Genomic DNA, 23,391 nt, shown 5'->3' with positions numbered 1-23,391 from the left:
CTCTATGGCGCAGTTCTACTCTGTCCTATAGGGTCGCTATGAGTCAGAATCAACTTGATGGCAATGAGGTTATTTCAATGGAGCCTTAATGTCTTCACATTTCAATGAATACATGAAGCAAGAAACAAATGTTTCTCGTTTTGATCAAGGACCCAATAGATGGATCCTGATCAAAAGGAGGAAAATCAGGGAACAGAACTTCAAATTCATACGGAAATCAGACTTACTGGATCCCTTGAGACTGGGGGCGCCCCTGAGTCTATTGCCCAAAAAAAATGTTTAAACCTTGAACCAGAACTATCGCATAAAGCCATCATTAAACTAAACAACATTTTAGCTCAGTTAATAAAGAATGTCTGCCTTGAGCTCTTAATTTGAATTATCTGTATGAGTTCAAACTGACAACAGTTAATCTAAAACACAGATGAGAACTTTAAGGGGCAGAGAGCCTAAATTAATGGTGATGTAACAATATGCGTAGAGATAGTGGGAGTGCTGACATGCTGTGAAGTATGCAACCAATGTCATTGAACTGCAAAAGTAGGAATTGTGAACAGATATATGTTTGTTTGTGTGTATTGCCAGCAACAAAAAAAATGCTCCTTATAATCCTCTAGAAATTCAGTTTGTTTTTTTCTTATTCACCTATTTAATGGAATATCTCTTTGACTTCAGCAGTGAGTAAAATGGCTGAAAGAGATAAGAATGAGTCTATGTTGATAAGTTAGAAGAGGATGAAATGACTGTCCTAATGGCCAGAAACTGTTCCCCTTCATTGTAGAGAGAATGGAAGGGGCATCCCCTCCTTTAGCTCCTGGGCCTAAAGAATCTCAGGGAATGATGCAGGTTTATTGTGTGCATCACAAAAATAAATAAATAAATAAATAGGTTTTTTGTTTTTTTTTTTTAATCAGGATGCAGAGGTCCTTTTGAGGGCACAGGGTAAGACCACACCTCTGTGAATAGGGGAGTAGGAGGGAGGGATTTCTCCTGATGATGCCATTCCCAGGGAAGAGGCCGGTCCTCAAGAAAGAACCAGAACTTGGAGGGCAGGCAGACAGAAAGGACAACCTCTTCTTGTCACGTCTGCCCACTCTTTTTTCTTTGTTTTATTGTGCTTTAGGTGAAAGTTTACAGAGCAAATTAGTTTCTCATAAAAAATTTATACACAAATTGTTTCATAACATTGGTTGCAATCCCTGCAATGTGTTAGCACTCTCCCCCTTTCCATCCCGGGTTCCCTGTTCCCTGTTCCTAGTTTTCCTGTCCCTTCCTGCCGTCTCATCTTTGCTTTTGGGCAGGTGTTGCCCATTTGGTCTCCTATACTCCATTGATCTAAGAAACATGCTCCTCATGTGTGTTACTGTTTGTTTTATAGGCCTGTCTAATCTTTAGCTGAAAGGTGAACACTGGGAGTGGTTTCAGTTCTGTATTAGAGGGTATCTGGGGGCCATAGTCTCAGGGGTTCCTTGAGTTTCTGTCAGACCAGTAAGTCTGGTCTTTGCTGTGAATTTGAATTTTCCTCTACATTTTTCTCCCACTCTGTCTGGGACCCTCTATTGTCATCTCTGTGCGAGCCGTAGGTGGCAGTAGCCAGGCATCACTTAGTTCTTCTGGGCTCAGGATGGCGGAGGCTGTGGTTCATGTGGTCCATTAGTCTTGTGGCATAATATTTTTCTTGTTTCTTTGGTTTTCTTCCTTCTCCTTTGCTCCAGATGGGATGGAACAAATAGATGTATCATAGATGGCCACTCATAAGCTTTTAAGACCTCAAATGCTAGTCACCAAAGTAGGATGTAGAATATTTTCTTTATGAATTATGTTATGCCAATTGATCTAGATGTTCCCCAAGACCATGGTCCCTAGCCCTCAGCCCCGCTAACTAGGTCCCTCGAAGTGTTTGGATGTGTCTAGGGAACTTCTATGACTATGCCCCCCTTGTGCTCTATTATATATATATGAATATACATGCTGTACACACAAATATGTATGTAAAAATATCCACAGCCTTATCTGTATATGTATGTAGGTATCCTTCTATACACCTTCCTTCCCCTATTCAGCATACATACCTGCCTGTGTATCTGCTTGCAAGTTATTATTTGTTTTTACTGTTGTGGGGTCATATATGTGATAGTATTTATTGTGACTGTCTATTTTTTTCCTCTATGTTCCTCTAAGTGTCTTCCTTTGCCTTGGTCAAGTTGCACTGACTTTCCCTATATTATGTATTGTCTTTCTCATCCCCAAAGTTAACACTTGTCTACTATCTAGTTAGTGATTTCTCCTCTCCACTCCTCCCCTCCCTTGTAATCATTCAAGATTATTTCTTTCGGTGTGTAAACGTTTTCTTGAGTTTGTGTAATAATGGTCTCCTACAATATTTGTCTTTTTGTGATTGACTTATTTCATTCAGCATAATGCCCTCCACATCCATCCATGTCGTGAGATGTTTCACGGATTCATCATTGTTCTTTACCATTGCGTAGTATTCCATTGTGTGTATGTACCATAGTTTGTTTATCCATTCATCTGTTAATGGGCACTTAGGTTGCTTCCATCTTTTTGCTATTGTGAATAATGCTGCAATGAACGTGGGTGTTCATATGTCTATTCACGTGATGGCTCTTATTTCTCTAGGATATATTTCTAGTAGTAGGATCGCTGGACCATGTGGTATTTCTATTTCTAGCTTTTTAAGGAAGTGCCATATTGTTTTCCATAGTGGTTGTACCATTTTACATTCCCACCAGCAGTGTATGAGAATTCCAATCTCCCCACAGCCTCGCCAGCATTTATTGTTTTCTGAATTTTTGATCAGTGCCATTCTTGCAGGGGTGAGATGGCATCTCATCGTAATTATGATTTGCATCTCTCTAATGGTCTGCTGGAAAACCTGGTGGTGTAGTGGTTAAGTGCTATGGCTGTTAACCAAAGGGTTGGCAGTTCGAATCTGCCAGGCCCTCCTTGGAAACTCTATGGGGCAGTTCTACTCTGTCCTGTAGGGTCGCTATGAGTCAGAATTGACTCGATGGCACTGTTTTTTTTTTTTTGGAATTGTCTCCCTGGAGCCCTGGTGGTGAAGTGGTTAAGAGCTCAGGCTGCTAACCAAAAGTTCAGCAGTTCAAATCCACCAGGTGCTCCTTGGAAACCCTATAGAGCAGTCCTACTCTGTTATATAGGGTTGTTATGAGTCAGAATCGACTCGACAGCACACAACAACAACAATGGTCGGCCCACTATTGTGTCTGTCAGTTTTTCATACTGTGGTGGCTTGTGTGTTGCTATGATACTAGAAGCTTTGCCACCAGTATTTCAAATACCAGCAAGGTCACCCATGGTAGACAGGTTTCAGCAGAGCTTTCAGATTAAAACAAAGAAGAAGGGCCTGGCAGTCTACCTTTGAAAAATTGGCCAGTGAAAACCTTATGAATAGCAGCAGACATTGTCTGATAAATAGTGCCAGAAGATGAACTCCTCAGGTTGGAAGACACTCAAAATAGAACTGGGGAAGAGCTGCCCCCTCAAAGTAGAGTCAATCTTAATGACATGGATGGAGTCAAAATTTCCAGATCTTTATTTACTGATGTGGTGTGACTCAAAATGAGAAGAAACAGCTGCAAACAACCATTAATAACTGGAACATGGAATGTATTATGTAGTAGGAATCTAGGAAAATTGGAAGTCATCAAAAAAGAAATGGAACACATCAATATCCTAGGCATTAGTGAGCTGAAATAGACTGGTATTAACCATTTTGAATCAGACAATCATATGTTCTACTAGCAGGGAATGACAACTTGAAGAGGAATGGTATCACATTCACTGTCAAAATGAATATTTCAAGACCTATCCTGAAGTACAACAGTGTCAGTGATAGGATAACATCTATACATCTGCAAAAAAGACTATATGAAGAAGAATGCAACATCAGGATTCGAGGAAGACTAATTAACAACCTGTGATATGCAGGTGACACAACCTTGCTTGCTGAAAGTGAAGAAGACTTGAAGCACTTACTGATGAAGATCAAAGACCACAGCCTTCAGTATGGATTGCACCTCAACATAAAACAACAATCCTCACAATTGGACCAATAAGCAACATCATGATAAACAGAGAAAAGACTGAAGTTGTCAAGGATTTTGTTTTACTTGGATCCACAATCAACGTCCATGACAGCTGCAGTCAAGAAATCAACCCATGCATTGTGTTGGGCAAATCTGCTGCAAAAGAACTCTTCGAAGTGTTAAAAAGCAAAGATGTCATGTTAAGGACTAAGGTGCACCTGACCCAAGCCATGGTGTTTTCAATAGCCTCATATGCATTGTGAAAGCTGGACAATGAATAAGGAAGACCAAAGAAGAATTGATGCCTTTGAATTCTGGTGTTGGTGAAGAATATTGAGTATACCACAGACTGCCAAAGGAATGAACAAATCTGTCTTGGAGGAAGTACAGCCAGAATCTCCTTGGAAGCCAGGATGGTGAGACTTTGTCTCACATACTTTGGACATGTTATCAGGAGGAATCAGTCCTCGGAGAAAGACATCATGCTTGGTAAAGCAGAGGGCCAGTGAAAAAGAGGAAGACCCTCAATGAGATGGATTGACACAGTGGCTGCAACAATGAACTCAAACATAACAACGATTGTGAGGATGGCGCAGGACCAGGTAGTGTTTCATTCTGTTATACGCAGGGTCGCTATGACTCGGAACTGACTTGACAGCACCTAACAACAACAACAACAATGGACTGCCCATCCTTAAGCCTAGATTTAGACTTAATCTTTTTTTATTGTGGTAAAATATATATAACATAGCATTTTCCATTTTAAATATACAATTCAATGACATTAATTACATCCACGATTTTGTGCTAATATCACTAGTATCTATTTGCAAAAGTTTTTTACTACTCCAAACAGAAACCCTGTCCCTCTTAAGCAGTAACTCCCCACTTCCTCTTCCCCAGCCCTGGTAACCTCTAATATGCTTTTCTCTATACATTTGCCTTTTCCGGATATTTCATGAGTAGGATCATATAATATCTGTCCTTTTGTTCTGACTTATTTCACTCAACATAATGTTATCAAGGTTCATCCATGTTGTAGCATGTATCAGAACTAAAGTTCTCTTTATGACTGAATAATATTTCATTGTGTATATATAGCACATTTTGTTTATCCACTCATCTGTTGATGGACACTTGGGTTGTTTCCACCTTTTAGCTATTGTGAATAATGCTGTAATGAACATGGGTGGACAAGTATCTGTTTGAGTGCCTGCTTACAGTTCATAATCTTCTGACGTCATCTCTCTGGAGGAGGGATAAATTGGCCTGCACTGTGGAGGCAGGTGATGAGATACATTGTGAGAGTCATGGGATGTTGTAGCATGTTACTCTCCGTGTGTTTGTTTAGGCTTGCTTCAACTATTTCAACACAGCCTTGCTTGTGCTGAGAGAAATGAAGCTAAGCTCTGAGTCTTGCCCTGGGTCAGTGTGTTACAAGGGGCAGCTTCAGTCTCAAGCAGGGTAGTCCCAAAGAGATGGTGAACACTGGGAAAAAGAAGCTGGGCACCATGCTCACGTGATGATCTTCCCTTTATTGTCAACATTGGAGCTGTTTACATAGTAGTTAAGCATAGGGTTCTTGAGCCAGATTTTGTGGGTTTGTGCCTTAACTTTGTCACTTAATGGTCATTGACCTTGGGCAAGTTACACAGCCTCTGTGGGCCTCAATTTTTCTTGTCTGTGAAAGGGGGAGAGTAAAAGCAACAGGGTGGCCTGAAGAATGAAATAAGTTTCTTTGGAAAAGGGCTTAAAACAGCATCTGATACAAGTAAATATTATGATTTTAAGATTAAGGATGCTATGGGCTTCCTTACCACAGGATTCTTAGGAACACTGGTGAAAAAGATGAGCAGCTGTGTAAGGCAAGGCCAAGGAGAAGAGAAAGGTTAAGAAGATCAGAGAAAAGGAAGATGCAGGCCCCACATGGCAATGAATGTGAAGTGGTTGAAAAGAGCACCCCTGAGCTACCACGTCCAGAGGAAACATCACAGTGATCATGTTTCTGCCCAATGAGGAAAGGACAGGGGTAGCTTTTCAGCTTGGACCACAGTCTTGCCACCAAACAGAGCAAAAGATGATTCTTCTCTTTGCCATAGAAAGAAACCCAGAGGGATCCAGGGCTTGCCATTGAGCCAAGAGTGGCCAGGTTAGAGGGTCAAGCCTGTGAAAACTGAAAATCTGTTCCTAGGATAAGAAAAATTAGTAGCAGACAATTTTGCTTAGCACATCGGAGGAAGCCTCTCTTTCTGGTAATATAATTTAAATCACGTTAAGGACCATGAGGCATCCCAGCAAAGCTTGGCATAGAGAAAGATCACCCAGGTTAGTTGAATTGTGGCCTCCAAAAAGATACATCCAAGTCCTAACCCCCTGTAGGAACCCTGGTGGCACAGTGGCTAAGAGCTACGGCGTACTATCGCTGCTAGCCAAAACATCAGCAGATCAAATCCACCAGCCGCTCCTTGGAAACCCTGTGGGGCAATTCTACTCAGTCCTATAGGGTCGCTATGGGGCGGAATTGACTCAATGGCAACAGTTTTTTTGTTTGTTTGTTTGTTTGTTTAAACCCCTGTACCTGTGAATGTGACTTTATTTGGAAAAAGGGTCTTTCAGATGTAATTAAATTAAGGATCTCAAAATGACATTATTCGGGATTAATGAGGTGGGCCCTAAATCCACCGATAAGTGTCCTTATAGGAAAAGGAAAAGACACAGAGCCCCAAAGAGGAGGTGGTCATGTGAAGATGCAGGCAGAGATAGGAGCTACGTGGTCCCAAGACAAGGAACACCAAGGAGAGAAGCATGGAATGGATTCTCCCTCAGAACCCCCAGAAGAAACTAACCCTGCCCACACCTTAACCTTGGACTACTGGCCTCCAGGACTGTAAGAGAATAAATTTATGTAGTTTTAAGCGACCTTCGTTTGTGGTAATTTGTTACATCAGTCCTAAGAAACTAATTAAGCCTGAAACCAGCAGATTTTATATATCACAAGAAGATGATGCCAGACCAGAGCCAGATTTCCCTTATGACTAAGGGTTTTCATCAGCTCCTTTGTGAATTGCCACATCAAATATCCTTTAGAGTTTGGGCTTAAGGTCACTGTATTGTAAAACAAAGAAAGCTGTCACTCTCATTCCATATGGAAGGTACATTTATTTTAATCCCCTCCTTTTTTTTTTTTTTTTTTTTACCATCAGGAATTTCTGAGGTGCAGAACCCTCCAGGTTCTGGATGGGATGGACCTATCTTACTAACCTTTCTGCTAGAGAGGCCTCACGATCAGGCTCACTCCTGGCTGAGTCCTCTATTACTTGAAAGTTCTGGTGCAGATAGATCTCTTGATGTGATCCAACGAGTTGATTCCGACTCATAGCGACCCTATAGGACAGAGTAGAACTGCCCAATAGGGTTTCCAAGGCTGTAATCTTTATGGGAGCAGACCACCAGGTCTTTTTCCTGTAGAGTTGCTGGTGGGTTTGAACCAGCATCCTTTTTGTTAGCAGTCAAGTGCTTAACCACTGTGCCATCAGGGCATCAATTGCCTTGTCTGCCCACTTCTCACTCTCAACTGCCTTCCAGTGGGCTTTCTAAAAACACCTGTGCAATTGATTACTCCTGCATTCAGAGAAGGCTGGAAAGATTACTTATATTAGAGGAGGGTCACTGGAATGAAGTTTTTTTTGTTGTTGTTGAAAGTATACACAGCAGAACATATACTAACTCAATAATTTCTACACGTACAACTAGGTGACATTGATTACATTCTTTAAACTGTGCAACCATTCTTTTGCCCTCCTGTTCTGAATTGTTCTTCTCCCATTAACATGAACTTACTACCCCCTAAGCTTCCTGTCTTAGGCTGGGTTCTGTAGGGAAGCAAAACCAGTAAAGCGTGTGAATATACATAGAGAGAGATTTGTGTCAAGGAAATGGCTCATGCGGTTGTAGAGGCTGGAATGTCCCAAGTCCATGGGTCAGGATAGAGGCTTCTCCGGATGCATGTAGCCACAGGGGCTGGCGAACCCAAGATCAGCAGGTTGGAGAGCAGGGCTCTTGTTCACAGGCAGTGAAGATCAATGAATCCCAAAGATCAGCAGGAAAGACAGGTAAGTTGCTACCTCAAGTCCCAATAACTGGAGATCAGATGAACAGGAGCCAGCTGCAGGATCCAAAATGAGCAAAAGCCCACAAGCCCTGCCAGAATATTTACTTATATTCATTGCAGGCCACACACCCAACGAAACTCCCTTCAACTGATCGGCTACTCACAGCAGATCCCATTGTGGAGGTGATCGCATAATATCAAACCTCATCATGGAAGTGATCACACTATCATATGACTATCAAATCACTGAGAATCATGGCCCAGCCAAGTTGACACAGAACCTTAACCATTATACTTCCTATCCGACCTTTGGAGTTGCTGTTGTCAATTTGATCCCATATAGATAGTTCTTCAAAACAGGAGGATGCTCAAGACATTCTTTATTACATAAGCTAACTTATTATTTGGTTCAAAGAAGTCTTTAGGGGACATTTTTGGTTTAAGGTTTAAAGATTATCTCAGTGCTACAGTTTTGGAGGTTCATCTAGTCTCCATGGCTCCAGAAATTCTGAATTCTTTCAGAATTTTCAATTCTGAGTTCTTTCAGAATTTTCAATTCTGTTCTACATTTCTCCCTTTTGATCAGGGTTCTTCTATAGAATCTCTGATCAAAATGCTGAGTATGGTAATGGTACCTGGGCATCATCTCATTCTTCTGATTGAAGATTTGCAAGCACTTTGATGGCAGAGTTCTGCCCTATGCTCTGTTCTGTCTCCAGGATTTACAAGGTACCTGATGCTCAGTTAAGATTCAGCATGCATTTGTTGGCGAGCAGTGGTGGTTCAGTGGTAGAGTTCTCACCTTCCTTGCAGGAGACCTGGGTTTGACTCCCAGCCAACGCACCTCATATGCTGCCCGCCTCTTCCCCTGGCCCCGCCACCTGTCAGTGGAGGCTTTCTTGTTGCTGTAATGATGAACAGATTTCTGTGAAGCTTACAGACTAAGACAGACTAGGAAGAAAGGCCAGGTGATCTACTTCTGAAAATCAGCTAATGAAAGTCCTATGAATCACAACGGTCCTATCCGTAACTGATCATGGGTATGGTACAGCATTGGGCAGTGTTTCATTCAGTTGTACATGGGGTCACTATGAGTCAGGGCTGATTCTCCAGCAGCTACCAAATAATAACAAGATGCATTTGTTGGTGCCTCCGCCTCTTTTATCCATCTGCCTATGGGAATTACTAAAGGGACAGACTGACAGTAGTAGGTATACCTGTGGCAAGGTTAGTGTTTGCACAGATAGTACCAAATGCTGGAGGAAGGAATTATGATTTTTAAAAAACTGCATCCACATCTGTTTGTGCTTCCCTTTCCACACCAAAAGAATTACTCAGTCTCCTTAGGGCACAGCTGACCACAAAGAGGAAGGATAGAGAGCCCAGTGTAGGGCCCCTGCATATAGAAACAGCCCTCATCTCCTGAAAACTCCCAACATGAAGGATGGTCTGTTGTTTGTTAGTTGGAACCGCGGATGACATTCTAAGCCACTTAATTTTCAGATGGGCAAAAGCAAATCAATGGCCCTTCCTTTTCATCTGGCAGGGTATTTTCTTCAAGCAGCGGCACTTAGCAACCGCTTCATCCCTCCTGATTAGTGCTGCCATTAGAGAAATGATTCCTCAGCACAGTGAGTCATCTCAGATCCTGACAACTGTAACCATTCCAGATGGTGAGAACATCAGTGACCATAATGGCCTTTCCTGTCAGTGTTCGCTAAGACTCGTTCTCGGAACCACAGGGGACAGACATAGTCTTGTAGCCTGTGGAGGTTTACAAGGTGTGGCTGCAAAGCAACAACAATGACTCCGCCAGCCCCATGTGGAAACCAGTCATTTTTCTTTACAGTCACAACTTACACGAGGGGACAGAGTGCAAAACCAACTGTGAGAAGCACAGAACAAAAAGACACAGCTGACCCAGCAAAAAGCCAAGCAAGGAATAAACAGGTGCTCAGACTGTCTCCACGACTGAGCTGTCAGCATGAAGGCTCTTTGTGAGCTTCCTCTCTACTGTTGCCTAGATATGCTTGTAGCCTCAAAGGAAAAGAGACGTCCAAAATGCATGTCTTCCAGTGTGAAGAAAAAAGAAATCTATAGTTGCTTATACAGACAGCAAAAGGCCCAACATCTTGGCATTTGTGGGTTTTGAGGAAAGATACCTAAGTTAAGGACAAATAAAGCCAGTTTTTAGAATCTGTGGAGATGACTTCCTGAAGCCGGTAAATTAGGCAGTTTTTCCCACCCTGAGTATCTTAGTTCCTTTGGAGACCTGTAAAGGTATTCTAGGCACAGCTAAATTTATTTTACCAATTTTCAAGCTTACATGATAAAAAATATAGTACCATATTTCTACTCAAATAACACACATCTTGTACAATTGTTTGCCAATTTTTTTTTACAATGGCGCTTAAGAAGATACCTCATGGGGGGAGGGTGCATTTGGCAAACAAATGTAGAAGGCATGCGTTATTTTTGTAAAAATACAGTACTAGGCAAAGCCTCATCATCATCACGACAAAGTGCTCATTTCACAATTGGTTGTTTAAAGCTAATGGTAAATCAACTGAGCAACCACTAAAAAGATGATTCATTGGCTGAATTCCGTGTTGTTACAGAGCTCAGCAGCTGAGTTAATATACACGGAGATGCTGGCAGACGGTTCCTTTTGGTAATAATACTCATTTTTATGAATGGCTCATTTATTTTTTATGTGTTCCTCTTTAGCCCTGCCCTGCTTTCTCCCCCCTGTGCTGAGTCTGGCTCCCAGGACTCTGAAAGTGGAAGAGGAAGGATAGTTCTGCATTTTAATGGACAGAGTGAGAAGGCTGCTGCATAGGACAGCTCCAAGGTAGTAAAGAATGAAGAGAAAACAAAGCTGCAGCAGAAATTGGTTTCAGAAGTCCCAGTCAGCAGGTTATTTACTAAGCATGACCCTGTGTGTTATCGTAGGGGCGTTTGTTTCAAACCCAGGCAGTGAGTCACCATCACAGGGAATCTCTCCCATCAGCTCACATTCTATAGAAAGAAGCTTTATATGCACAAGGCGTTTTATCTTTTTCATCTAATCGCCCGAAGGAAGAAAAGAAAGAAAATGCACTAGACTGTTATCTTGAAAGTTATTGGATCAGCTTCTCTTGCAAATGCATATATATGTTTACAGCATGGCCCTGAAGGGTCTCATCTTCACTGACGAGCTGTTCCTGTATTTTCTCTGCCCACCAGGTTATTGGCTTTGTGTGTGTATGTGCTTTAGGTGAAAGTTTACACCTCCAATTAATTTTTTATTCAAAAATTTATACACGTATTGTTTTGTGACATTGTTTGCAATCCCCACAATGTGACAGCATTCTCCCCCTTTCCACTCCGGCTTCCCTGTGTCCAATCATCTAGTTCCTGTCCCTTCCTGCCTTCTCATCCTGCTTTTGGACAGGAGCTGCCTATTTGGTCTTGCATATTTGATTGAACTAAGACGCACCTTCCTCACGTGTGTTATTGTTTGTTTTATAAAACCCATTGCCGTCAAGTCTATTCTGACTCATAGCGACCCTACTGAACAGAGTAGAACCACCTCATACGGTTTCCAAGGAGCGCCTGGTGGATTCTAACTGCTGACCTCTTCGTTAGCAGTGGTACCTCTTAGCCACTATGCCACCAGGGTTTCCCTTTTTTTAAAAAAGGCCTGTTTAATCTTTGTCTGAAAAGTGAGCTTCAGGAATGGTTTCAGTTCTGGGTTAGCAGAGTATCCGGGGGCCATAGTCTCGAGGGTACTGGCTTTTCTGAGGTTTCTGAAGATTTGCTCTGAAGTAGGGCACTGGGGCTACCCTTGGTTATCCACCAGAGCACTTATTCCTCTTTGCTTGGCTTTTCCTCCTCATAGCTCTTGTGCGGAATAAGGATACAAATGAGAAAATTGGGAAAGGAATGGTTACGGAACACTTTGGAGTCCTTGGGTCACACAAACGGTAATGTACTCTGCTGCTTACTGAAAGGTTGGAGGTTCAGGTGTACCCAGAGGCACCTCGGAAGAAAGGCTTGGAGATCTACTTTCAAAAAAATTAGCCATTGAAAACACCGTGGAGCACAGTTCTACTCTGACACACGTGGGGTCGCCTTAAGTCAGAATTACCTCCACAGCAACTGTTTTTTTTTTTTTTTAAGGAGATCTTTGGGGTTACAGGCTCCTGTTGAGGGTCAGCTGAGACTCCCCAAAACATATGAGAGATAATTAATGGCACCGAATTGTACATCTAATAATGGTTAAAATGGCTTTTTTTTTTTTTTTTTTTGAAGGATATATGTATTTTACCACAATCAAAAAAAAAAAAAAAAAAACTGGACCAAAAGTCGAACAGCCTTGTCTTGAATCTCTGGCTTACTTAGATGTGTGACCCGCCCAAAAGCAAAGATGAGAGGGCAGGAAGGACAGGAACTGGATGATTGGACGCAGGGAACCCGGGGTGGAAAAGGGGAGAGTGCTGTCACATTGTGGGGATTGCAACCAATGTCACAAAACAATACATGAGGGCAATGTTTCATTCTGTTGTGCATAGGGTCGCTATGAGTCGGAACTGACTCAGCGGCACCTAACAACAACAACACCTCTCCCTCTCAGATTCGTAGTGAAGGGAATTGATCTTTCAAGGTAATTGCACCTGGATGCGGAAGCAATGGTGGTTCAACGGTAGAATTCCTGCCTTTCATGCAGGAGACCTGGGTTTTATTACTGGGCAATGTACTTCAGGCACAGGCACGACTTATCCGTCAGTAGAGCTTGTATGTGTTGCTATGATGCTGAATAGGTTTCAGCAGAGTTTCCAGAGTAAGACAGACTAGAAAGACAGCCCTGGCGATCTGCTTCTAAAACTCAGCCATTGCAAATCCTATGGATCACAAGGGAGCAATTCACAACCGATCATGAGGATGGCGCAGGACTGGGCAGTGTTCTGTTCCATTGCGCATGGGGTCACCACAAGCTGGGGGCCAACTCTAGGGCTGTCAACAACAAAAGCACTTCGATGCTGAGGGGCAAATGATTGAGGAAGGTTTTCCCACTGGTGAATGAACAATTCTCTTCCCCATTCCTCTGGAAACTGAAGAGACCTTCTCCTGCAGGACTAAGCTGGCCATTGGCTCACTTGCGTTGGTATCCCAGCAAGCCTTTGGGGCTCCCTGGGCACTGTGCTGGGGCCGCTTAAGATGCCCTGTAAGTCAAAGCAGGCCCTACTGTCAGTGAACTCACCCTTTGAAGAAGATAAGACTTTCATGGGGAACAGCAAGATAATATAAAAGGCAGTCTCCCATGAAGCTTTCCCAAAGTGTGGTTAAGACGGGAGAGCTCGGGACAGCGCAGCCCTGGAAAACCACAGCACTTGCTCTTCAGACCATTTTTCTTGGAGATATAGGGCTCTTTCTTATGTCTTTTTTTTTAAAGAACGTATTTGCAATGTATTTCAGAGACAGACTCAGAAAGTGGAGTCTGGGTATTTGCTTAGAGTGACTTTTTCCAAGTGTGATCCTTGGACTCCCTGCTTGAGAATCATCTGGGTGCTTCTTAAAACTGCTGACTACTCAGCCACACCCCCGGCTACAGAGTTAGTGTCTGGGTAGTGGCCTGGGACTCTGCATATTTAAGAAGCTGCTCAGATGCTTTTTATGCACACTTTAATGGGAGAACGGTTGACTTGGATAAAATTTAATTTAGATTCTTTATTTTGAAGATGGGGAAACTGAGGCCCAGGGAAGTGAAGCAGCTTTCCAAAATCCAGTTAGTGGCAGAAGCAGAGCCCCACAGGAGAGGAAATGCAGGAATATTTTCACTGCAGAGATGTCTTCAGGCTCTCTGGCTATGAAACCTTCCAAGAGAAGAAAATTTTGAGTTCTGTTTCCTCTCCAGCTGCCTTATAGCAATGTGGGACTTATTGCCATATCCCTTTCATGACCAGAGGGACATATAGCACCCACCTACATTTTTAGCCTCTCAGGTTTATTGGGAAACTGTTTTCCCACTGACAGTACATGCTGCCAGCAGGTGGAAACCTGTATAACTGTTTGAAACCGAAGAAACGGGCCTGTGCCACAAATTACTGTTTTTACGGGGTATTGTATGAGGTGTTGCATCCTGGAGATGTGATTGTGCAAAACTTTTATCTCTTTTGGCTTTTGTACAGTGAGATAAGCCTTATAAGTATATATCTTTTTGCATTATTTAGGAGTGGCGTTTCTCTCGATGATTCCGTGTGCATGCAAATGCCGCAGTTTCAGGCGTCGTACATCGTGCACACCTGTTAAGGGATCTAGAAGGTGACGGAGAGTCCAGAGGGACATGTGTGCCACAGAACCCCACCCCAGAATCCAGAGGGGTATATGTGCCCCACATAATATGTATCAAAATCCACATTTCAAAAATGCTCCTTCATTCAGCCTGCCTTCCATTAATGAAAATACATGGTATCAACAAAAAATTCAAAGCAGAAAATAATTGGGTCATGAAAGGGATCTTTTACAACAGACGTTAATTCTTCATTTCCAGATAAAAACTAGTATCCGGTATATGCCCTATGAAAATAAGTTAACTTTAGTGAGACTCTTGCTTATAGTGTTTACAGGTTTTTGCATGTTTCATTTGTTAATTTAATGCTATCTTACCTTGAGCATTGATGTTAAATTGATGAAGTTCTTTTTAATATAAAAAGAAAAGACCATAAATATAGCTATTCCCTAGCCTTTTAAATTCCACAAGGATTACTAATAATCACTCAAAACTATGTAAAGTAGCAATGAGGAGAAAATGACAGAGAGTTGGGAAGATGTCAGAGGTAAGGGGGAAGGTGTAAGAAGTACAGCTACAGCACAGGTATGTGCATCTTACCTCAACATAATCATGTTTTGTGAGGTGTTGTTATGACTCATGCATCTGTCATCATACTGCAGAATTTAAGGCCAGAGTCTGTAGCTTATTAGTTGCCACTGACTTAGCTCCCATGCAGGGCAACCCCATGTACAACAGAAAGAAATGTTTCCTGGTCCTGTGCCATCTTCACCATTGTTGGTATGCTTAAGTCCATTGTTGCAGCCACTATGTATTTTGAGTGCCTTCTAACCTAGGAAGCTCATCTTCCAGCACTATATTGGACAATATTCTGTTGTGATCCATAGGGTTTTCATTGGCTAATTTTCAGAAGTAGATCTCTAGGCCTTTTTTTCCTGATCTCTCTTAGTCTGGAACCTCCACTGAAACCTGTCTGCCACAGGTATTAGAAATGCCAGTGGCATAACTTCCAGCATCATAGCAACATACAAGCCACCACACTGCAACAAATTGACAGTCTGTAGCTACTGTCTTCTTTACATTGTCTCACATCACTAAGCTTAGTCTTACGTGAACACTCTTTTATGCCGCCTAAAGAATGGGAGAGGAAGCTGATGACGAGAAAGTGGAATGCATGAGAGGGGGGATATGAGGATGAGAAAGAAAAATTAAATCGAGAAGTAGAGGCAGTTCGTGCTAGCTAATCCTTTAGAGGATTGATGTGTTTAGAAGGGGATCAGGCTCATGGAGAGGAGGGGCATGGTTTGGCAGGTAGGCCACAATGAGCCCAAGGAAGCACAGATGCTAGCAAGGCAATGTAGAAAGCTAGAGTGAGAGACTTTAAAGCTAGGGCATATAAGAAGCTATCCCTCCGGCTTTATATCTCTTAGCAAGCGAGCAGCTAAACCATCCAATAAACAGCTGTCTGTTCTATTTCACTCATTCGTGATTAATTTATTCACTGATTCATTCAATTATTCTAAACGCATTTGTTGCTTTCTAATAATAACTACAATAATTACCACTTAATGGGTGCGATTCTGTGCCATTATCCATTACACAGAGCTAAAGCTTAGAGAAGTTGAAGCCTAAGGTCACACAGCTGGTATTCAAACTCAAGTCAGTGCCATTCAGTTGTCCTTTGAATCATTGTAATATTGCATACAGTCAGCATTTATTCAGGAATGTTCAGGTGGAGCTGCTACAAACTCTCCCTACAATCTGCTCTATCATTTAACCCTTTCATGACCTGTGGTACATGTGGTATACCACCTACCTTTTCTGACTCTCAGATTCTTTGAGTATACTTTTACCACTGAAAGTATTTGCTGCCCTCCAGTGGGGACTTGTGTAATGGTGAAAGGAGAAAGAAATGTTAGTTTCTTGAGACTTGCAAGTGAGGTAGAGCAACCAGGAATTGTCATTGGGTAAAAAGTTGGTCTCTTTTGGCTTTTATACACCTAGATAAGCCTTGTAAGCATATTTATGGCTTCCCGTGTGATAGTTTGGCAGCTCTGGTAGGTTTTGTTTTGTGTCATATTTGGGAAACCAGAGGTTCCCTATGTACCTAGTGGAAGGCACCATGAAAAATATCAGCAACCAAGGCCCAGAGGTATAGATGTGTGACTGCTAACTACCGGGTTTGAGAACCTAAAAAGTTTTGTGGCAACCGTGTAGTACCAGATAATATTTCTCCACATCCATATTAAAAATAAAAATTAAAAAAGGCCTGTTGCCCTCAAGTTGATTCTGACTCATAACAACCCTATAGAACACAGTAGAACTGGCCCATGGCTTTCCAAGGAGCAGCAGTGGATCCAAACTGCTAACCATTTGGTTAACGGCCATAATTTAAATGTGATCCATGACTCCAGCATGCTTCTATTAATGAAAACACATGGTATAAAAAAAAAATTCAAAGTAGAAAATAATTGGGTCTTGAAAGGGTTTTAATTAAGTGGATCCAGTCCTATAGCCACCTCTGCCATACACTTGCTGTGTGACTTTGGCCATGTCTCTTTGCTTCTATGGGTCAAGTCTCTTCATCGGCAAAATGTAGGGATTGGACTAGGTGATTATTAAGATTCCTTGCTCTAAACTTCCCCACATCTGTCACCAAGGTACTGTCAGTCCTCTCAGCTAGGGGAACATTTATGCAGCTTCACATCTCTTTCATGACCTTGACTTTCTCATCTAGGTTGTTACCTTCTTTGGCAGAATCAGTCAGTTGCCCAACCAATAATTCTTCTTTAGTAGCAGAATCCCTGAGTTTTTTCAAGATTGCAATGCTAGCCAAAAGGCTACATTTTCCAGCTTTCCTTGAAGAGAGATGCACCCCTTTTCTAGATTCTCACCAATGAAGTGTAAGTGTAAGCCGTTGGGTTGGGCCTTCAGGACGGTGCATTTTATCTTCCCCCTTCTTCCTTCCTATTGCCAGGGAGGCAGATATAATGACTAGAGCTCTAGCAGCCATCTTGGACCACAAGGAACCCTTGAGGATAGAGTCCACATGCTAAGATGGTGGAGCAGAAAGAGTGAGCCTGGTTCTTGAATGACTGTGGAGCCACCACACCAGCCCTGGGCTTCCTACTTCAGAACTTCTCTTATAGAAGAGAAAATAAATCTTCATGTATGTAAACCTCTGGTCTTTTGAATTTTCTGCTATATACAGGCAAACTAATCCTCACTGATACCCCTTCTACCTTTTCACTCTTTCTTCCTCTAGCTGTAATTTTTCTCTTAAATTCTAGTGTTAAATTTGCTTTTGTTTGCTGAACAAATTGATGACCTGCTGACACCTCAGAATCAATATGTATAATGCTGGATTCCTGATCTTCCCCGAAAATTGTTTCTCTTGTGTTTCCTGTTGTTGTAAGTGGCAACACACACCACTTTTCCTGTCACTAGTGCTCAATGAAAGTGTTATCTTTCATTCCTCTTATTCAATCAGTTACTGAGTCTTATGTATTTTTCATTCATAGGTCTAACACTTTGAGAGCATATCTCAAGAGATGATTGGTGCTGCGGGTACTCGGGTGAGCAAAACAGATATTTATCTCTTCTCATGAAGCTTACAATCAGCAGCAGGCAGTTATCTCTTCTCATAAAGCTTACAATCAAGATGATTAGCAGCCATGGAGTTGGTCCCCAGCTGATGGTGACCCCACGCACAATGGAACGAAACTCTGGCTGATTTTACACCAATCCCCACGATCAGTTTCGGATCGGACCATTGTAATCCATAGGGTTTTCACTGACTGATTTTTAGAAGCAGATCACTAGGCCTTTCTTCCTAGTCTGTCATAGTCTAGAAATTCTGCTGGCTCCTGTTCAGCATCACAGCAACATGCAAGCCTCAAGTGATGTACAGGTGGTGGCTGCCCATAAGGAGCATTGGCCAGGAATAGAACCTGGATCTCCCTCATGGAAGGCAAGAATTCTAGTACTGAACCACCAATGCCCCCACAATAAAAAGAGACATTAGTTAAATAACCACACAAACAAATGTAAAATTGCAACTGTGACAGGTGCTACAAAGAAACAGTACTGAGAACAGACGATGGGGGTCAGGGAAGGCTTGGAGTAGAAGGTAAAAATGAGCTGAAGCCTGCTGGTGAATGGGTCTAACTTGGCAAAAGGTAGGCAGGTGTGTGGGGTGGCAGAGTCGAATATACTATGGAGGAAATGGCACATGAGAAGGCCCGAGGAAGGAAGGGGCACTGTATATTCCAGGAATGGGAAGAAAGTTGTTGGCTGAAGCACAAAGAGTTATGAGGCATCCAAGAGCCAAAGGCAAGGTTCAGGCTCCATTAAGGACTTTGAGCTTAATCTTAAAACTGATGGAAGACAAGGTCGGCAGTTCAAACATTCCAGTTGCTCCATGGGAGAAAAGATCTGGTGATCTGTTCCTGTAAACGTTTCAGCCTGGGCAACCCTATGGGGCAGTTCTACCCTGTCCTATAGGGTCCCTATGAGCCGGAATGAGGATGGTACAACAACAACAAAGTGGTGAAGGGAGGGCAGGGAGTGATGTAATCATATTTTCAGTGTCCTTCCCATGTCTTTCCTCCTTCTGATTCCCTCTGCTGCTACACTCTATCCCTGTCACCTGCCTTTCTTCCTGAAACTCCTCCTACTCGTACTGAGAATCATTCTTCCAAACTCCAGTGTTCATCATTTTGCTCCCATTCTCAGAAGTCTTCAAGGGCTCCCCGCTTCCTGACAAATGAAATCCAACTTTTCACCCAGAATTCAACAAGGCTCTAACCTTCCCATCAGTTCTCCTCTCCACCCACTCCCCCTCAGAAGGCTCTGTGCTCTAGCCAGACCATACTGAGCTCTGCTTTCCCGTCTCCAGGCTTTTCCTCATGCTGTGCCCCCACCTGGGTGACATTTTCTTGAATACCATTTGCCAAAATCTTCTGTCATTTAAGACCCAGGTCAAACTCTACTCTCTCATTGAGATTTTGCCTGCTTTCTCAACCCAAAGTCATCCTTCCTCCCCCCGGGTCTCTGGCGCTATATCTGCTGTTCATGGGGAGCTTGCAGCTCTCTGCATTTGAGCATAAGTCTTATCTTCTAAAACAGCTTCTTCTTCTTTTTTTTTTTTTTTTTTTACTGTGCTTTAAGTAAAAGTTTACAAATCAAGTCAGTACCTCACACAAAAATTTATGTACACCTTGCTACATACTCCCAATTACTTTCCCCTAATGAGACAGGCTGCTCCCTCCCTCTACTCTCTCCTTTCGTGTCCATTTCGCCAGCTTCTAACCCCCTCCACCCTCTCATCTCCCCTCCAGGCAGGACATGCCAACATAGTCTCAAGTGTCCACCTGATCCAAGAAGCTCACTACTCACCAGCATCTCTCTCTAACCCATTGTCCAGTCCTATCCCTCTCTGAAGAGTTGGCTTTGGGAATGGTTCCTGTCCTGGGCCAACAGAAGGTCGGGGGGCCATGACCACCAGGGTCCTTCTAGTCTCAGTCAGGCCATTAAGTCTGGTCTTTTTACGAGTATTTGAGGTCTGCATCAGGGGTTCTCTGTTGTGTTCCCTGTCAGGGCAGTCATCAGTTGTAGCCGGGCACCATCTAGTTCTTCTGGTCTCAGGCTGATGTAGTCTCTGGTTTATGTGGCCCTTTCTGTCTCTTGGGCTCATAATTACCATGTGTCCTTGGTGTAAAACAGCTTCCTAAGAGGAGGATCCTGGCTTCCTTTTGGCACCTCCATAGGGCCCCCTGTGCCCTTCTTACACAGGGGCTCAGTATATGTTGACTGAAGGAATAAATGAATGATACTCAAATAAATGGACAGAGTAGTATCCAAGTTCACCCTTGGCACAATTCCACTGTAGCTGATGTAGATGGCACATCTGCAAGGTTACCCCGGTAGCATGTGGGGAGATTTTGGAAACAGACTGCCTGGGTTCAGATCCCAGCCACAACACATACTATCTGTGTGATCATGAGCAAATTACTTTATCTCTCTGTGCCCTAGTTTCCTCATCTGTAAATTGGGAACCTACTTGGGAGGTTAGGTGAATTCATTCACATGACCAACTAAGAAAAGTGCCTGCGACACAGTAAGTACTCAACAAAAGTCTTTATTATTATTCTCTCCTTCCCACATCAAAAGACTCTCATTGTGTGAGAACACCTGTGACCCAATGACCTTTGAAATGGCACTTGGGGACAGAGTCTTGGGCAGCATGATTTCCTACCAGCTGTTCAGCAGGGGCACCTCCTAGCAACTCTATATCTTAACAAATGAAGCTGTCAATTCCTTGTCTTGTTCCACGGATTCCAGGTTTGTGGCTATTTCAGCTACGGGACTGTGAACTCCTTAAGGGCAGTGACCATGTAACTACCAGAACTTATATAATTCTTTTTTTGATATCAAAACCTGGTATTTTTGGTTTTGTGCTTTAGATGAAGGTTTACAAAGCAAATTAGTTTCTCATTAAACAATTAATACACATATTGTTTTGTGACATTGGTTGCCAACCCAAGACATGTCAACACTCTCCCCTTCTCCACCTTGGGTTCCTTATTACCAGCTTTCCTGTCCCCTCCTGTCTTCTAGTCCTTGCCCCTGGGTTGGTATATCCATTTAGTCTTGTTTTATGTCTAACCTTTGGCTGAAGGGTGAACCTCAAGAGTGACTTCAGGGTGTCCAGGGGCCATACTTTTGGGGTGCACTTACATAATTTTTATCACACACTGGGCACTCAGTGTTCACAGCATTCACATGTATTGACTTATGTAATTTTTCCAAAAATTCTATGAGGAAACAGCCATGGAAAGGTTAGGTAACCTGCCCAGAGTCACACAGTCAGGATTTAAATCCAAGCAGCCTGGTTCTGAGGGCCATGAGCTTTTCCATGCTATCCCAACTCCCTTCTGTATCTTCAGCACCTGGCACATTGTAGGCACTCAATAAATGTTAGCTGAGTGAATGGATCCCAGTGGCATCTTTGGGGAAGCCTTCTAGTATTTTCTCTGTTCAGGATTTCTAACCAGCTTCCTCCCTCACTGACCTTTCTATGCCCTCTCAAAATAGATGTTAAGTGCTCCTGCTCTTCTCAGGAAACAATGGATGCCTCCCCCTGGGCTGCTGGTGGAAGTTGTCCTGTGTAACCCCACACCACAGTCCACTGCCAGTCCTCTTCTCACTTTCTTTCCTAGAGATAAATGGAGACTCCAAAACACCTCCAAACAGAAATTGCTTTGCTAGGCCAGTGAAATTAAGAATTATTATTTTTTAAATTTTGACTAGACTTTATTAGCAATAATTTTTTTTAATTTATGAAAGATGTGTGTGGTGATTATAGAAACTTTGTCAACTACAGAAATGCACAAGGAAGAGAATTTAAAATGGAGGCTATTTTGCTCTTTATTCAAAGTGCTCTTTAATGTTAAATGATCCTCACAATAAAAAAAAAAAAAATGAAAAGAACTCAGGTGATTAGACATGATACCTCCTCCTCATTTCCTCTCAGGCATTATGGGGAGAAAAAATCTTTCCAGTTCTGCCTTGTTCCCCGTTCAGCTTCTGTCTTAGGCTAGATTCTCTAGAGAGGCAAAAGCAGTAAAGGTATATATATATCTATATATATACGCACATATATATTATATATGTGTATATATAACGCACATATATATATTATACATGTGTATATATAACCCACCCCCTGCCGTCAAGTTGATTCCGACTCATAGCGGCCCTATAGGACAGAGTAGAACTACCCCATAGAGTTTCCAAGGAGCACCTGTTGGATTTGAACTGCCGACCTCTTGGTTAGCAGCCGTAGCACTTAACTACTATGCCACCAGGGTTTCTGTGTGTGTGTGTATATATATATATATATGCACACATACACATATATACAAAACCTGTTGCCATTGAGTCAATTCTGACTCATAGCGATACTATGGGACAGAGTAGAACTGCCCCATGCAGTTTCCAAGGGGCGCCTAGTGGATTCAAACTGCCAACATTTTGGTTTGCAGCCTAGCCAACCAGGGTTTCCAAATATATACGTAGGAAGATTTACATCAGAGAAATGGCTCACACGGTTGTAGAGGCTTGAATGTCCCAAGTCAGCAGATTAGGATAGAGGCTTCTCCTGATTCATGTAGCTGCAGGGGCTGGTGAACTCAAGATGGGGCTAGTTGGAAAGCAGGCCTCTTGCTCACAGGCTATGAATATTGGCAAATCCCAAGATTGGTAGGCAAGACCACAAGGCTTCTCCCGATTGACGTAGCTGCAGGGTCTGGCGAACCCAAGATCGGCAGATCAGAGAGCAGGGCTCCACTCATAGGCTGTGAAGATCCACAAATCCCAAGGTCAGCAGATAAACTGATAGTTTAAATCCCAAGAACTGGAAGTCAGAGGAACGGTAGGCAGCCCCAGGATCCAGAGCAAGCAAAAAAGCCAGAATGTCTGCTTATATTTGGATGCAGGCCACACCCTCAAGGAAACTCCCCTTCAACTGATTGGCTGCTCACAACAGATCCCTCATGGGAGTAATCACATTATAAACACTGAGAATCATGGCCTAGCCAAGTTGACACACAATCTTAACCATCACAGTTTCTTGTATCCTCCTCTCCTGTCAAAGATATACATTGAGCCATAAGGCAAATACAGAGGCCCAGAAACTGCCCTGATTCTCCCATAGTCCTTGAAAGGGAATGAATAAAGTGTGCCCAAATTCAGCCTGGGTTACAAGAATCCATGCAGAAAAAACTATACAGTCCACACTATGAAGCAAGTCTTTGAAGGCCTTCCTACCCTTCAGAATTCTTCTCCTTCCTACAAAATATGGTCATGGCTACACACACCTGAATATATTCATTCAGCTTTGCAAATACATTTCAAAAGACATTTATGTCTTATGTCAA

General features: G+C 42.7%; 1 protein-coding gene across 4 annotated transcripts in view; it reads right to left on the bottom strand.

Moving 5' to 3' along the window:
* Positions 1 to 23,391, bottom strand: part of TMEM154 (transmembrane protein 154) — a 103,402-nt gene that overhangs the window by 18,444 nt on the left and 61,567 nt on the right. The window contains exon 7 of one of the 4 annotated variants that reach the window (XM_049852771.1): positions 20,488 to 22,809. The exons of the other annotated variants lie outside the window; for them this stretch is intronic. Coding sequence (XP_049708728.1) covers positions 22,803 to 22,809 — 7 coding nt within the window. The 3' untranslated portion in view covers positions 20,488 to 22,802. Of the gene's footprint in view, positions 1 to 20,487; positions 22,810 to 23,391 lie in introns of those variants that run through there. 4 annotated transcript variants of the gene reach the window in all.

This window comes from Elephas maximus, chromosome 13, assembly GCF_024166365.1.
Source record: "Elephas maximus indicus isolate mEleMax1 chromosome 13, mEleMax1 primary haplotype, whole genome shotgun sequence".
In the NCBI taxonomy this organism is placed as follows: domain Eukaryota; kingdom Metazoa; phylum Chordata; class Mammalia; order Proboscidea; family Elephantidae; genus Elephas; species Elephas maximus.
The sequence above is the reverse complement of the archived record's forward strand: the minus strand, read 5'-3'. Positions and strand labels throughout refer to the sequence as shown.